The 16,480-nt window shown below is 41.4% G+C and overlaps 1 protein-coding gene across 2 annotated transcripts in view; it reads left to right on the top strand.

Annotated features, from left to right (window-relative positions):
* The window catches only part of rufy2 (RUN and FYVE domain containing 2), a 91,362-nt gene that overhangs the window by 30,745 nt on the left and 44,137 nt on the right, over nt 1-16,480 (top strand). For both annotated transcript variants that reach the window (XM_078565831.1, XM_078565830.1), the window contains one exon: nt 12,569-12,736. In XM_078565831.1, coding sequence (XP_078421957.1) covers nt 12,569-12,736 — 168 coding nt within the window. The remainder of the gene's footprint in view (nt 1-12,568; nt 12,737-16,480) is intronic.

Genomic DNA, 16,480 nt, shown 5'->3' with positions numbered 1-16,480 from the left:
TTTAAGCTCTGGTAACAGTGGTGAATTTGAGCTACACCCCTTCCAAGGCCAATATATTCTTCCTGAGATACAGTGCCCAGAATTGAATGAGGTTTCTCAGAAAAATACATTCTGGAACCTATCAGGGAACAGGTTATTTTGGAGTTGGTAAAGTATAATGGGACAGGATTAATTAAAGACCTCATAGTAAAGGATCCTCTAGGCAAGAGTGATCAGAACATCATTGAATTTTACATTCAGTTTGGGAGTGAGAAATTTGGTCTGAAACTAGTGTCTTATCCTTGTAATTATCTTTTTATGAAGACAGAGATGGCTAAAATCGAATGGGAAAATAGGTTAAAAGGGAAGACTGTAGAGAAGCAGTGACAGACATTTAAGGAGATATTTCATAACTCTCATCTAAGATCTATTCTATTGAGGAAGGAAGAATCTACCAGAAGGATGCACCATCCGTGTCTAACTAAGGAAATTAAGGATAGCATCAAATTGAAAGAAAAGGCGTACAATACTACAAAGATTAGTAGTAGAGCCGAGGATTAAGAAAATTTTAGAAACCAACAAAGGATGACTAAAAAAATAATAGAGGGAGAAATTGGAGTATGAGAGAAAACTCGCAAAAAATGTAAAAACATTCTATAAGTATATAAAATGGAAAAGTGTAGCCAGTGAGCATTGGTCCCTTGGAGGGTGAGAGAGGGGAATTGATAATGGGCAACGAGGAAATGGTGGAGACTTTGAATAAGTATTTTGTATTTGCCTTCACAATTGAAGACACAAAGGCATCCGAAGAATAGTAGAAGATCAAGAGGCAAAAGGGAGAGTTGAACTTAAAACAATACTCTTACAAGAGAAAAACTAATGGGAAAACTAATTAAACTTAAGGCTGATAATCCCTTGAACCTGATGTATCCTAGGGTCTTAAAAGGAGTGCCTGCAGATATAGTAGATGCATTGATTGTAACCCTTCAAAATTCCCTAGATTCTATAAAGGTCCCAGCAGATTGGAACACCTCTATTCAAGGAAGTGGGGAGACCAAAAGCAGGAAATTATAGGTCAGTTAGTTTAATGTCTGTCATTGGGAAAATACAGGAACCCATTATTAAGGAGGCAGTAGCAGGTGTTATGACATGGCAGAGGATGTGTGCCAGGCAGACCAAATCCACAAGGGAAACTTGACTACGCTATCACAACAGTTTTGCAACTTGCATTTATTATGAGAAGATGGGTGCACTGAATTCCAAAATAATGAGTCCACTAAGACCTTTAGAGATTTTTAAAATTAAATTAAAATATTTATTAACAAAAGAGAAGATTTCAAGCACATACATAGACTGCAATTACTTACTACTAGAACAAATCCTAAAATTCCTAATTAACCTGACTCCCAGTTACACACATCCTTTTTAAGGCAACGGTCCAAAATAGATTTAAAATTTTTTTTAAAAACAAACCAACAAGTTACTACAGTACCCACTTGCTAGTGGAATCCCAAAAGCTTGTCTCCAATTTTAGTTACTGGACACAGCAGACTAATGCACAAATGGCTGGAGGCTTCCCATTTAAGAAGGGTTGTAGAGATAAGCCAGGGAATGACAGGCCAGTAAGTCTCACGTCAGTGGTAGGGAAACTGTTGGAGAAAATTCTAAAGGAGAGAATCTATTTCCACTTGGAGAGGCAATGTTTGATCAGGGATAGTCATCATGGCTTTGTCAGAGGGAGGTCATGCCTAACAAATTTGATTGAATTTTTTGAGGTGGTGACCAGGTGTGTAGATGAGGGTAGTGCAGTTGATGTAGTTTATATGGATTTCAACAAAGCCCTTGACAAGGTCCCACATGGGAGACTTATAAAGAAGGCAAATGCACATGGGATACAGGGTAATTTGATAAGGTGGATTCAAAATTGGCTTAGTTGTAGGAGACAGAGGGTGATGACAGAAGGATGCTTTAGTGACTGGAAGCCCGTGTCCAGTGGCATACCACAGGGATCTGTGCTGGGTCCCCTATTATTTGTCAGTTATATAAACGACATAGATGACTATGCGGGGGGTAGGATTAGTAAGTTTGCGGATGACACAAAGATTGACCGGGTGGTGAATAGTGAGGTTGAGTGTCTTGGGCTACAGGAGACATAGACAGGATGGTCAAATGGGCAGATAAGTGGCAGATGGAATTTAACCCTGAAAAGTGTGAGGTGATACGCGTTGGAAGGAGTCATTTGACGAGGAAGTATTCAATGAACGGCATGACACTAGGAAGTTCTGAGGAACAAAGGGACCTAGACGTGTGTGTCCATAGATCTCTGAAGGCGGAGGGGCGTGTTAGCGGGATGGTGGAAAAGGCATATGGGACACTTGCCTTTATCAATCGAGGCATAGATTACAAAAGTAGGGAGGTCATGTTGGAGTTGTATAGAACCTTGGTGAGGCCACAGCTGGAGTACTGTGTGCAGTTCTGGTTGCCACATTATAGGAAGGATGTGATTGCACTGGAGGGGGTGCAGAGGAGATTCACCAGGTTGTTGCCTGGGATGAAACATTTAAGTTATGAAGAGAGGTTGGATAGGCTTGGGTTGTTTTCGTTGGAGCAGAGAAGACTGAGGGGCGACATGATCAACGTTTACAAGATTATGAGGGGCACGGACAGGGTGGATAGGGAGCAGCTGTTCCCCTTGGTTGAAGGGTCAGTCACAAGGGGACATAAGTTCAAGGTGAGGGGCAGGAAGTTTAGGGGGGATGTGAGGGAAAGCTTTTTTACCCAGAGGGTGGTGACGGTCTGGAATGCACTGCCTGGTAGGGTGGTGGAGGCAGGTTGCCTCGTATCCTTTAAAAAGTACCTGGATGAGCACTTGGCACGTCATAACATTCAAGGATATGGGCCAAGTGCTGGTAAATGGGATTAGGTAGGCAGGTCAGGTGTAGGTAGGTCTCACTTGTCGATGCAGTCTTGATGGGCCGAAGGGCCTCTTTTGCACTGTGAGATTCTGAGATTCCCGAAGGCTGTTACACACACTCGTGTTAGATCTTACGTGGCCCCCCAACATAGCCTTTCATTCTCCTTTATATATGTTTATCTCTCTTTAATATATAAATTCTAGTGTTCCATAAGTATTTGGAACTTTACCTTTCCCATAATATAAAAATCTTTTAAGTTGCCAGTACTGTCAGTAACATTTGGGAAAAATAAACACACTGCTTAGCCTTGCTTTTCTGGTTAGTTGTAAACATCCTAACACCCCTTTGAAATCCAAACAGCCCCTTCACTTCTCTAAAAATACAAATTCCCTTCCCACCTTACATGCTAAGACTCCATCCAAGTTTACTCATTAATATTTCAAGTACATTTCTACCCCTAATTTCTTCTGATAATTTCAAGCTTGCAGTCTACCTGACTCCAAATGTAATTAAATCACACAGACAGAGCCAACTACACTCACACCAATAAACCTACTTTATAATAAACCAGAATAATATTATGAAAATTATTATACTTTTGTAACACAGGACATTTAGAAAATCATAATACAATCAGGCAGAATCAACATGGTTTTGTGAAAGGGAAATCGCTTTTGACAAATTTATTAGAGCCCTTTGAGGATGTAACAAGTAAGGTGGATAAAGGGGAACGAGTAGATGTGGTGTATTTGGATTTTCAAAAGGCATTCGATAAGGTGCCATATAAAAGGTAACTGCACAAGATGAGAGCTCGTGGTGTTGGGGGTGATACACTAGCATGGATAGAGGATTGGCTAACTAACAGGAAACAGTGTCGGGATAAATGGGTCTTTTTCAAGTTGGCAAACTAGTGGAGTGCTGGGGCCTCAAATATTTACAATCTATATTAATGAAGGGACCAGCCGTATTGCAGTAAAAGTTGCTGACGATACAAAGATAGATAGGAAAGCAAGTTGTGAGGAGGATGCAAAGAGTCTGCAAAGCGATATAGATAGGTTTTAGTGGGCAAAAATTTGGCAGATGACGTATAATGTCGGAAAAAGTAGAAAATTGTCCATTTGGGCAGGAGGAATAGAAAAGTAGAATATTATTTAAATGGAGAGATACTGCACAATGCTGTAGTACAGGGGGACCTAGGCATCATTGTACATGAACCAAAAAAGTTAATATGCAGTTACAGCATGTAATTAAGGTGGCAGATGGAATGTTGGTTTTTACTGGGGGATGGAGTGCAAAATTAGAGAGGTCTTGCTACAACTGTGCAGGGCATTCCTGATACCTAGACTACTGTGCTCAGTTTTGGTCACCTTAAGCAGGGATATACTTGCAATGGATGCAGCTCAAAGACAGTTCACTAGGCTTATTCCTGGGATAAGGGTTTGTCTTGTGAAGAAAGGTTGAGCAAGTTGAGCCTATACTCGTAGAAGAATGAATTGTGATCTTATTGAAACAAATAAGATTCTGAGGGGATTTGACAAGGTAGATGCTGTGAGGATATTTCCACTCATGGGGGAATCTAGCACTAGGGGGCAAGTCTTCTCTCAGGGGCATTAGTGTTTGGAATTCCCTTCCCCAGAGAGCAGTGGAGGCTGGATCATTGGCTATATTCAAGGCTGAGTTAGATTTTTGAATAACAAGGGAGTTATGGGGTGCAGGCAGAAAAGTGGTGTTCAGGCCACAATCAGATCAGCCATGATCTTGTTGAATGGAAGAGCAGGCTCAAGGGGCCAAATGGCCTACTCTTGTTCCTATGTCCTGTGTTCCTATGTAGTACTTAGCTGACATCAAACCTGAACTCTCCAACTGAAGCAACGCTTCCATCCCTTTGTATTTCAACCCCCTCATGATAAAGGCCAACATGCTAATAACTTATTTGATGAAAGTAGATGCAGGCCTGAATGTACAACTTAGGAGGTATCCAAATAAAGATATCTAATGGATCAATTTAATGTGCTGTTGGGAAATAACATTTTTAAGAATGCTTTATTCAGCTTAACCTTATTTTGGACATTATAACTTTCAATTATTAAGGAAAATGGACAAGAAGTTTTTTCAGAGTATAGGTAAAACATTTACATGTTTGCTAAGGTTACACCATTGAAAATGTTTTCATAGCAATTTTTATATTCATCTATTCATTCATCCATTGTATGTAGACATTGCTGGTAAGGCCAACTTTTATTGTCCATCTCCTTTGGTGAGCAGTGATGGTTTGCCTTCTTGAACCGCTGCAGTCCGTGTGCTGAAAGTCTTGTTCTTGACAGTGGGCTGATACAATTGAGTGGCTGGCTAAGTCATTTCACAGGGCCATTAACCACATTGGTGTAGGACTGAAGTCACATGTGGGGCAGACAGCGTCAGACCAGCAACTTTCCTTCTTCAAAGAATATCAGTGAACCACTTGAATTTGTAAGACAATCGGACAGCTTCATGATCACTTTCTCTGACACCAGTTCTTGACTTCCAAACAGATTTTCAATAATAAATGTTAACGTAAAAAGTGTGGTTGAAATCATCGGAATATAGGAACAGGTGTAGGCCATTTAGCCCCTCAAGCTACTCTGCCATTCAATGAAATCATAGCTGATCTACAACCTAACTACACATACCACCCAATTGCCCCATATCCCTTAATACCTTTGGCAACAATAATCTATCAATCCCAGGCCTAAAATCAACGATCGATTTAACATCCATTGCCATTTGTGGAAGAGTTCCAAACTTCTACCACCCTTCGTGTGTAGAAGTGTTTCCTAATTTCACTCCTAACAAGTCTGGCTCTAACTTTTAGACTATGTTCCCTAGTCCTAAACTCCCCGACTAGCGGAAATAGTTTCTCTTTAACTACCCTTTCTGTTCCCCTTAATAGCTTGAAAGCTTCGATGAAATCACCCTTTTACTGTCTAAATTCCAGGGAATACAATGTAATTTAACCCTTGGAATCCAGGCGTCATTCTGGTAAATCTACACTGCTCTCCCTCCAAGATATACCTTTTCTCAGGTGTGGCACCCTGAACTGCTCATAATAACTCCAGGTGCAGTCTAACTAGGGTTTTGTGTAGCTATAGCATAACTTCTACCCCCTTGTATTCTAGTCCTCTTGACATAAAGGCCAGAAATCCGTTAAACTTTTTAATGATCTTTTGTACCTATTCTTGGATTCCTGGATTCCCATGTCTCTTTGGACCTTCATTTAGAAATTATCCTGTTCTATCCTTTTTAAAGTCAAAAATGGATGACCTCACGTTTGCCTACATTGAAATCCACTTGCCACAGATTTGCTGATTCACTAATCTATCAATACCTCATTGTAATTTTATGCTTCCATCTACACTGTTTACAATGCTGCCTATCTTTCTGTTGTCAGCAGATTTAGGTAAATGTCTTTCTATCCCATTGTTTAAGTCATTGATGAATGCAGTGAGCCATTGAGGCCCCAACAGAAATACTTGCGGACATCACTAGTTATATCCTGCCATTGGAGTACCAGCTCATTACCCCCTACTCACTGTCTCCAGCCACTCAATTTCCTAACTAAGTCAATAATTCTATGAGTTTCAACTTTGTCACAATCTCTTATAAGGGACTTTATCAGATACCTTCTGGAAGTCCATATATATTCCTCTGTCCATGACTTATGGTCATCCCTTTGAAAAATTCATTCAGGTCCATCAGGCATGATTTACCCTTCACAAATCCACGCTGTTACTCTCTGATCAGCAGAAAGTTTTCCAAGCTTTTATCCTTAATTATAACTCTAGTAATTTACCAACAACAGATGTTAGACTATTCACATCTCCTCCTTTACTTGTCCTGTTACCATTCCTTTTGGCCTGCAGTGCCAACTCTTTTGTCATTTAATTTCTCCTGTCTTCCAGCCTATCACAGACCTTGGCTTTTGTTCTTTTTTCTATTCTCCCCACTTCACCTGTTCAAATCCTATTACATTTCCAACTTTCTCACTTTGAAGAGTTGAAGACCTGGGACATTAACTTCATTTCTCTCTCAACAGTTGCTGGCAGACCTGCATTTCCAGCATTTTGTGTTTTTATAGCACTGTGTCTCTTGCCAACGCAATATGGTTGTGCAAGATGGCTACCTATACCAGTGTGCGCGTGCGCACGCACAGAAATCCAATGATGTGCACACATCAGCTTAGCCAACCTGCCGCCAACTCATTTTACTTTCAACTTGGTTATTGCAGTACACTCTCAGTTTGTGGATTCCATGGAAAATATTGTATGTTTTCAAGAAGGAGTTAGATATAGCTCTTGGGGCGAAAGGAATCAAAGGGTATGGTGAGAAAGCGGGAGCAAGCTATTGAGTTGGATGATCAGCCATGATCATAATGAATGGCGGAGCAGGCTCGAAGGGCCGAATGGCCTACTCCTGCTCCCGCTCCTAGTTTCTATGTTTCTATCACTTAGCCGGCAGGTAGCTTAGAATATCTTGCTCTCTTTAATGATTTCTGTCATCTCACAATTTATAAGCACTGTGAACATATGTTGCTAAATATTCAGTGATCTGAAAGATTAAATCAAGACAGAGAAGAAAACTGTTGTAGTGAGCTCACTAATTCTAGTGGCTTAGCGAAGAGGCAGAATCATTCCTAAAAATGTCTGCATATTTTGCCACGTTCTCAAATCTCTTCAGTTTAAGAAAGATCAATGAATTAATGACGTTGCGGAACTAAACATGATTTTGCAAAGTACTGACAGCTACTTTATTTTGATGTATGATACATAGTTCTTGAAAGTCAGTAAACTGGGTTCATATAGCGCTTTGCCCCCTATAAAGATGGCGGCCACACATGTGCTCTGCTGCATACTGCCTCCACAAAGATGGTGTCCGCATGCACGACATTGGCAGTTTCTATAATTTTTTTATTCTTTCATGGATGTGGGTGTCGCTGGCTAACCCAGCATTTATTGCCCATCCCTAATTGCCGTTGAGAAGGTGGTGGTGAGCTGCCTTTTTGAACCATTGCAATGTGGTGTAGGTACACCCACAGTGCTGTTAGGAGTTCCAGAATTTTAACCCAGTTACAGTGAAGGGACGGCCGATATAGTTCCAAGTCAGAATGGTGTGCAGTTTGGAGGGGAACTTGCAGATGGTGGTATTCATACGTCTGCTGCCCTTGCCCTTATAGGTGGTAGAGGTTGCAGGTTTGGAAGGTGCTGTCAAAAGAGCCTTGGCGAGTTCCTGCAGTGCATATTGTAGATGGTGCACACTGACACCACTGTGCGTTGGTGGTGAGGGAGTGAACGTTGAAGGTGGTGGATGGGGTGCCACTCAAGCACACTGTTTTGCCCTGGATGGTTTTGAGCTTCTTGAGTGTTGTTGGTGCAGGCATGTGGAGGGTATTCCTTCACATTCGTGACTTATGCCTTGTAGATGGTGGACAGGTTTTGGGAGTCGGGAGGTAAGTTACTCACTGCAGAATTCCCAGCCTCTGACCTGCTCTTGTAGCCACTGTATTTATGTGGCTAGTCCAGTTCAGTTTCTGGTCAATGGTAACCTCCAATATGTTGATAGTGGGGGATTCAGCGATGGTAATGCCATTAAATGTCAAGAGGAGGTGGTTAGACTTTCTCTTGTTGGGGTTGGGCATTGTTTGGCACTTGTATAGCACAAATGTTATTTGCCACTTATCAAACCTGAATGTTGTCCAGCTGTTGCTGCAAATGGATACAGACTGCTTCAGCATCTGAGGAGTCACGAATGGTGAACATTGTGCAATCATCAGCGAACATCCCCACTTCTGACCTTATGATGGAGGGAAAGTCATTGATGAAGCAACTGAAGGTGGTTGGACCTAGGACACTACTACAGATGAGGAACTGCTGTAGTGATGTCCTAGGTCTGAGATGGTTGGCCTTCCAACAACTGGAACCATCTTTCTATGTGTTAGGTGTTAGATGTGGGAGAGATGCAAACTGAACTCCTTTTATTTTCTTGCCTTCTGTCCGTAAGCCAAGGTGTTTTAATTTTTGCAATAGGCTGTGGCGTGTTTCTCCAACCCCTCTTTGTGAATTCAGTTTCAAAGTGCCTTGCAGCAAACCAGAAGAATCAGAAGAATTGTTTATTCATACATTCAAACCTGGGGAATGATCGTCGCAACTACATACACGCACACAAGTAGGGGACTTTAACTACCCAAATATTACGTGGGATAGTTTTAGTGTGCAAGGTAGGAAAGGAGCAAAATTCTTAAATGGCATCCATGAGAACATTTTTAGCCAGTACGCAGAAAGCCCAACAAAGGAGGGGGCAGTTCTGGACCTAATATTCAGAAATGAGCCCTGGCAGGTGGAAGTTGTATCAGTAGGGGAGCATTTTGGAAATAGTGACCATAACTCAGATTTAGGATAAGGTTGGGCTGGGAATAAAAGTTCTAAACTGGGGAAAGATGAATTTTAGTAAGATGAGATATGATTTGGCCCAAGTGGACTGGGAGCAGCTACTTGCAGATAAAACTGTCAGAGCAGTGGGAGGCATTCAAGGAGGAAATAGCGAGAGTACAGGGCAAATATGTTCCGGTAAAGTCAAAGGAGGGGACCAAATCCAGAGAACCCTGGATGTCAAGGGACATAAAGGTTAAGATTAAGAAAAAAAGTAGTAGTTTATGGCAGATACCAAGGGCTCAATACGGCAGAGTCTCTAGAGGAGTATAAAAAGTCCAGTGGGGAACTTAAAAAGGAAATTAGGAAAGCTAAGAGAGTTCATGAGAAAGCATTGGTGAGTAGAATAAAGAAAAACCCAAAAGGGGTTTTTTAAATATATAAACAGCAAGCGAATAAATAGGGAAAGAGTAGGGCCAATTAGGGACCATAGAGGTAATCTGTGTGTGGACCCAGAAGACATGGGTACAGTTCTTAATGAATACTTTGCATCGGTCTTCACAATGAAAAATGACGATGCATATATAGACATCAAGGTGAAGGACTGTGGAAATATTAGAGGGAATTAACATAGAGAGAGAGGAGGTAGTAGCGGGTTTAGTGGCCTTAAAAGTGGATAAATCCGCAGGCCTGGGTGAGATGTATTCCAGGCTGTTGAGGGAGGCAAGGGAAGAGATATCAGGGACCCTGGTAGTAATTTTCAAATCCATTCTGGCCACAGGTGAGGTGCCAGAGCACTGGAGGACTGCTATCGTTGTCCCATTATTAAAAAAGGGAGGAAGGGATAGACCAGGAAATTACAGGCCAGTCAATCTAACCTCCGTGGTGGGGAAATTACTAGAAAGAATTCTGAGGGACAGAATATATTTGCACTTGGAGAGACACGGATTAATCAGGGATAGTCAGCATGGACTTGTTAAGAGATCATGTTTGACAAATTTGATCGAATTTTTTGAAGAGGTAACCAGGAGTGTTGATGAGGGTAATGCATTTAATGTGGTCGGCATGGACTTTAGCAAGGCTTTTGATAAGGTCTCTCATGGCAGACTGGACAAGAAAGTAAGAGTCCAAGGCAAAGTGGCACATTGGATCCAAAATTGGCTGAGAGACAGGAAGCATAGGGTGATGGTAGAGGGATGTTTCTGTGACTGGAAGTCTGTTTCCAGTGGGGTTCCTCAGGTCTCTGTGCTGGGGCCCTTGCTGTTTGTAGTGTACATAAATGATTTGGACTTAAATGTAGGGGGTATGATCAAGAAGTTTGCGGACGACAAAATTGTTAGGGTGATGAATAGTGAGGAGGATATCCATAAACTGCAGGAAGATATCAATGGACTGGTCAGGTGGGCAGAGCAGTGACAAATGGAATTCAACCCAGAAAAGTGTGAGGTAATACACTTGGGGAGGGCTAACAAGACAAGGGATTACACTATGAAGGGTAGGACCCTGGAAAGTACTGAAGATCAGAGGGACCTTGGAGTGCATATCCACAGATCCCTGAAGGTAGCAGGGCAGGTAGATAAGGTGGTTAAGAAGGCATATGGGATACTTGCCTTTATTAGCTGAGGCATAGAATACAAGAGCAGGGAAATTATGCCAGAACTGTGTAAAACGCTGGTTAGGCCACAACTGGAGCACAGTGTGCAGTTCTGATCACCACATTATAGGAAGGATGTGATTGCACTGGAGAGGGCGCAGAGGAGATTTACCAGGATGCTGCCTGGGCTGGAGGGTCTGAGCTATGGGGAAAGGTTTGAAAGGCTGGGGTTGTATTCCTTGGAGCAGTGAAGGTTGAGAGGGGACCTGATAGAGGTGTATAAGATTATGAGGGGCATAGATGGGGGGGATAGGAAGGCACTTTTTCCATTAGTAGAGGGGTCAATTACCAAAGGCATAGACTTAAGGTAAGAGGTAGAAGGACAAGAGGGAAGTTGAGGAGAAATATTTTTACCCAAAAGGTGGTGGGAGTCTGGAACTCACTGCCTGGTGGTGGAGTCAGAAATTCTCATAACATTTAAGAAGTATTTAGATATTTACTTGCGCTGCCATAGCCTCCAGGGCTATGGGCCAAGTGCTGGAAAAAGGGATTAGTGTAGTGTAGACATGATGGGCCAAATGGCCTCCTTCTGTGCTGTAAACGTCTGAGTCTATGAAGTAGGAAAGAGAAGAGTTTTACAATTAGGAATAACTTTAAAAAAAGCAAAGATATTCATTGACATGAATGTCAGAGTCCAGTGAGGGTTCCATCATGTAAGAGTTAAAGTTCAGGCAGATTCAGCTAACTGAAAGCAAGAGTTGCAGAATTCATTTAAAGTTGGTAATGACCCAGCAAAATGAGGGTTGGTCTACAGGGACTTGGTCCACTCTACTGGCGGTGGCTGGAAACTTCCCGACAACCAGGCTTCCTGAAGTAGGCTTTGTTGTCAACCTGGAGTCCAGCTTTGGTGTTCACAGGCTGGATGGGGGTCCAGGAATGTAACAATCAAACTTTCCAAAGGCCAGTGGAGCTTAGGTCATGTGGCGTTGCCCATTGATGATTCGGTTTCAGGGTATCAATCAGTTTCTATGTCTCCGCTCAAATTTCATTGTTCACCTTAGGAGATAGATGGTGGCTAGTAGCGCCTCTGCAGATATAAGGAGTTCTGATGGCACTTTCTTTGTTATAAGTCCAGGCTCTGGAGACAGACTGTCTGCTGCTCCCTTGTTTAGTTGATTGTAAGGGGTCTACACCATGATAGGTGTGAGATTCCCCAAGGATGAGGGTTGAGCTTTGCCCTGTAATTACTGTTGGAAGCTTCCAGAACTTAGCTGACTTGAAAATCATGTGACCTGTAGCAGCCATGTGTTTGGTCTATCAAAGTCCATTTTTAAATAAGCAGAAAGTAAGGCTTGATTTAAACAGTTTATGATCTCTTTCATGTCCTATGGACATGACATTGGTATGTCTCCAACCAGTGGACAGTTTTCCCCCTGATCCCAATTGACTCCATTTTTGCTAGTGCTCCTTGATGCCACACTTGGTCAAATTCTGCCTTGATGTCAAGGGCAGTCACTCTCTCCTCACCTCTGGAGTTCAGCTCTTTTGTTCATATTCCAGGCCCTCTCTCTCTTCTCTCTTCCCCCAGGCCCCCTCTCCTTTCTTCCCATCCCCATTCCCTATCCCATGATTGTTGGGTGAATGGTGACATTGCTGAGCTTTTCTTTCTTGCCTGGCAGGATGTAGAGAGTGACCTGTTGGTGCAGATTAACATGAAGCAGGAAATGGAGCTGGCCATGAAACTGCTGGAGAAGGATATCCATGAGAAGCAGGATGCACTAATTAGCCTTCGGCACCAACTTGAGGAGGTAAAGGCCATTAATGTGGAGATGTTTCAGAAGCTCAAGGTAAGTCACTTTGTGTCAGAGGCTGCTGGCTTTCAAATGGCTTGAGAATTTAAAGATGCTGCACTATAGTTACCGGGATGACCATTGAATATCTGCTTAAATAACCTGTTGATGATGTTGTGATTTTCTAAAAAAAAATCTAGTTGATCTCAGGCAGTGCAGTCTTCAGATTAAGCAGGGCTCGAGGGCAGGTGATAAGGCTATTCAATCTCCTGAATTCATAAGAACACAGAAATTGCTTGTTGTTAAAAAGACCACAGTTCATCTAGATTATCCTCTTCCATCCTGGTAGTCACACATTAAGACGATGGTTGAGTAGTTGACTAATCACAGAAATCAATCTCTATCGGTTAGTCCACACAGACCCTGACATGAGGTGAGGAAAACCCCCCCAGTGGCAGAGAGCTTTGGAAATCATAGGTCCAAGGTTACCTGTTCCTCCCAAGCATGCTACACTAACCATGTCATATCTCAAATTACACTCATATTGAAGTGTTCTTTTCTGAAAGAAACCTATCTAATTTCATTTGAATAACTCAACACTATCTCCTTCTACCATCTCCTTTGGAAGCCTTTCCATAGATTGACATGGGGGAGATGGTGGTGCACTGGTAATGTCTTTGGACTAGTAAAATGCCCAAGCTAATGCCCTGGGGACATGGCTTCAAATTCCACCACATTCCCATCAAATTAAATTCCGTTAATAAATCTGGTATATAAAAATGTGATGGTGACTATGAAACTATCATTGATTGTTGTAAAAACCCATCTGGTTCACTAATGTCCTTCAGGGAAGGAAATCTGCCATCCTTGCCTGGCCGGCCTACGCGTGACTTCAGACCCACAGCAATGTGATTGACTCTTAAAATGACCTCTGAAACGACCTAACAAAAAACTCAGTTCAAAGGCAATTAGGGATGGGTAACAAGTGCTGACCTCGTCAGCGATGCTCTCATCCCATGTGAGAATAAAGAAAAAACAAAACATCTCACTCACTGAAATAATGTTTCTTCAACTTAGTTTTGAATTTACCTCCATATACCCTTCTTTGACCCATATCCCTTAATAATACATTGGGCTAACAAAAATCTATCAATATCGGATTTAAAATTAACAGCTGATCTAGCTATATATCGCTGTTCGTGTTCGAGAGTTCCATACTTCTATCACTCATTGCATGAAGTGTTTCCTAATTTCACTCCTGAAAAGTCTGGCTTTAATTTTTTGGATATGCTCCTTGGTCCTGGACTCCCCACTGGCAGGAATAGTGTCTCTTTATCTACCTTATCTTTTCCCCTTAAAACCTTGAAAGTTTAAATAAAATCTCCCCTTAACTGTCTAAACTCTAGGAAATATAACCTTAGTTTGTTTATCTCGCTTTGTAATTTAAGCCTTGGAGTCCCAGTATCATTCTGGTAAATCTACACTGCTCTCCCTCCAAGGCCAGTATATGCTTCCTAAGATGCGGTACCCTGAACTGCTCACAGTAATTCCAGATTCAGTCTAACTAGGGTTTTGTATAGCTGTTGCATGACCCCTACCCCCTTGTACTCTATTGCTCCAGATATAAAGGCCAGCAATCAATTAAAATTTTAAATTATTTTCTGTACCTGTTCATGACGTTTTAATGACCTATATACCTGTTGTACCTGGAGCCCCTGCCTCTTTGGACCTCCACTGTTTCTAGTTTTTCACCATTTAGAAAGTATCCTGTTCTATACTTTAAGCCCAACAGGATGAGCTCAAATTTACCTACATTGAAATCCATTTGTGACAGATTTTCTCATTCACTTAATCTATCAATATGTTTATATTTGTGTTGTCAGCAAATTTAGATTTGTGTCTTTCTATCCCATTGTTTAAGTAGTCAATTAATGCAGTGAGCAGTTGAGGCCCAATACAGATCCTTGCGGATCACCACGAGGCATATGCTGCCAATTAGAGTACCTGCTCATTACCCTAACACTCTGCTTGAATTTAATTTCCAAACCAGGTCAATAATTTGCCTTTGATTCCATGAGCTTTAACTTTAGGTAGCAGTCCCTTGTGAGAGACTTTATCAAATGCCTCTGCAAGTTCATGTAAATCACATCAACAGACATTGCCTTTTCCACTATTTTAGTCACCTCTTCAAAAAATTCAACCTGATCAGTCAGGCATCACCTACCCTTTTACAAATCCACACCGAATCCCTCTGATCAACTAAAAACTTTCAAGATGTTCAGTCAGTCTATCCCTAGTTATAGGCTCGAGCAAATTTGCAGCATCAGTTGTTAGGCTAGCTAGCCTACAATTCCTTGCTTTCCTTCTGTCACCTTTCTGATCAATTTAAAGGATTGAATTCAGAATCAAGAGAACTTTGGAAGATTATAGTTAGGCCGTCAGTAATGTTCTTTCTTACTTCTGTTAAACCATCTGGGGGGTTTTATCTCGATAATGCCATTAATTTCTCCACTACTGTTATCTGTCTTTCTTTAATTTTGGTGAACTTCTGTCCCTGATTTAATAATAGTTTCTTTGGGATGTCTGGTATGCTGACTTCTTCTTTACTGTACATACTGATGCAATACTGAAACTGATTCAGCATGTCCTCCATTTCCTTATTTTCATTGACAATATTCATTGAAGTCAGCCTGAATCTTGAATCTTTGTAGCTGTTTCACATTTCTCTCTTTCAAACGCTATGTTGCTCTTCATCGAATTATATTCACTATTTTATAAATTTTCACTCGCCATTAGGCTGTAAACTAAATTTAATTCCTTTCTGTTACTAATTCAGATATGGCCTGTCCCATCGTTAGTTCTAGGACCTATTGTTGCTGAAAGCTATCTCAGACACACTCAAGAAATTCACTGCTTTTCTGGCCTGTGCTAGTCTGCTTATCTCAATCTGTATGAAAGTTAAAATCCCCCATCAAAACCACCCTACATGTCTAATCTAAACATTTATACAATCTGCTCCTTCAGAGCTACTACCATAAAGCCTATACACAACTCCCACTACAGTCTTAAATCCTTTTCTGTTTTTTAATTCTATCCATAAGGTCTGCCTGCTTGCAGCATGTTATATTCTCTCTCTTTGAGTTTAGCATAGGAGAACCAAGAAACTGATAAAGGAAAGAGAAAATAGAATATGAAAGTAAACAACGAGAAACATAAAATGGACCGTAAAAGCTTCTAGAGGTATGTAAAAACGAAAAGATTAGCAAAGACAAATGTGGGCCCATTACAAGCAGACAGGAGAACTTTTAATGAGGAATAAGGAAATAGCAGAGAAACTAAACAAATATTTTGTGTCTGTCTTCACAGAAGATACAAAAAACCTTTCAGAAATACCAGAGGACCAAGGGACTAATGATAATGAGGGACTGAAAAAAATTAGAAATTAGTGCTGTTGAAAGGCCTTTAAATTAACTCGGCAAGGGTGTGGGAACCAAGAGAAAATATTGGAGAGGAACATCAGGGTGCGCAAATTACTGAGAGGGACAGGTAGCACTAGTATAAAGAATAGTAAGTTAATAAGTGAAGTTGAGGTGAGGGAGAAAGTAACAAAATCTAAATCAGGGTTACTATGCATGGGTATATGAATGCAAGGAGTATGGTAAATAAAATTGGGGAGTTACAACCGCAGATTGCCATGTGGAAATATGATGTTGTGGCAATAACAGAGACCTGGCTCAAGGAAGGGCAGAACTGGGTGTTAAATATTCCTAGGTACAAGGTGTTCAGAAAAGATAGGAAAAG

Source organism: Cetorhinus maximus, chromosome 20 (genome assembly GCF_964194155.1).
Source record: "Cetorhinus maximus chromosome 20, sCetMax3.hap1.1, whole genome shotgun sequence".
NCBI lineage: Eukaryota > Metazoa > Chordata > Chondrichthyes > Lamniformes > Cetorhinidae > Cetorhinus > Cetorhinus maximus.
This window is presented reverse-complemented; position numbering and strand designations above follow the sequence as displayed.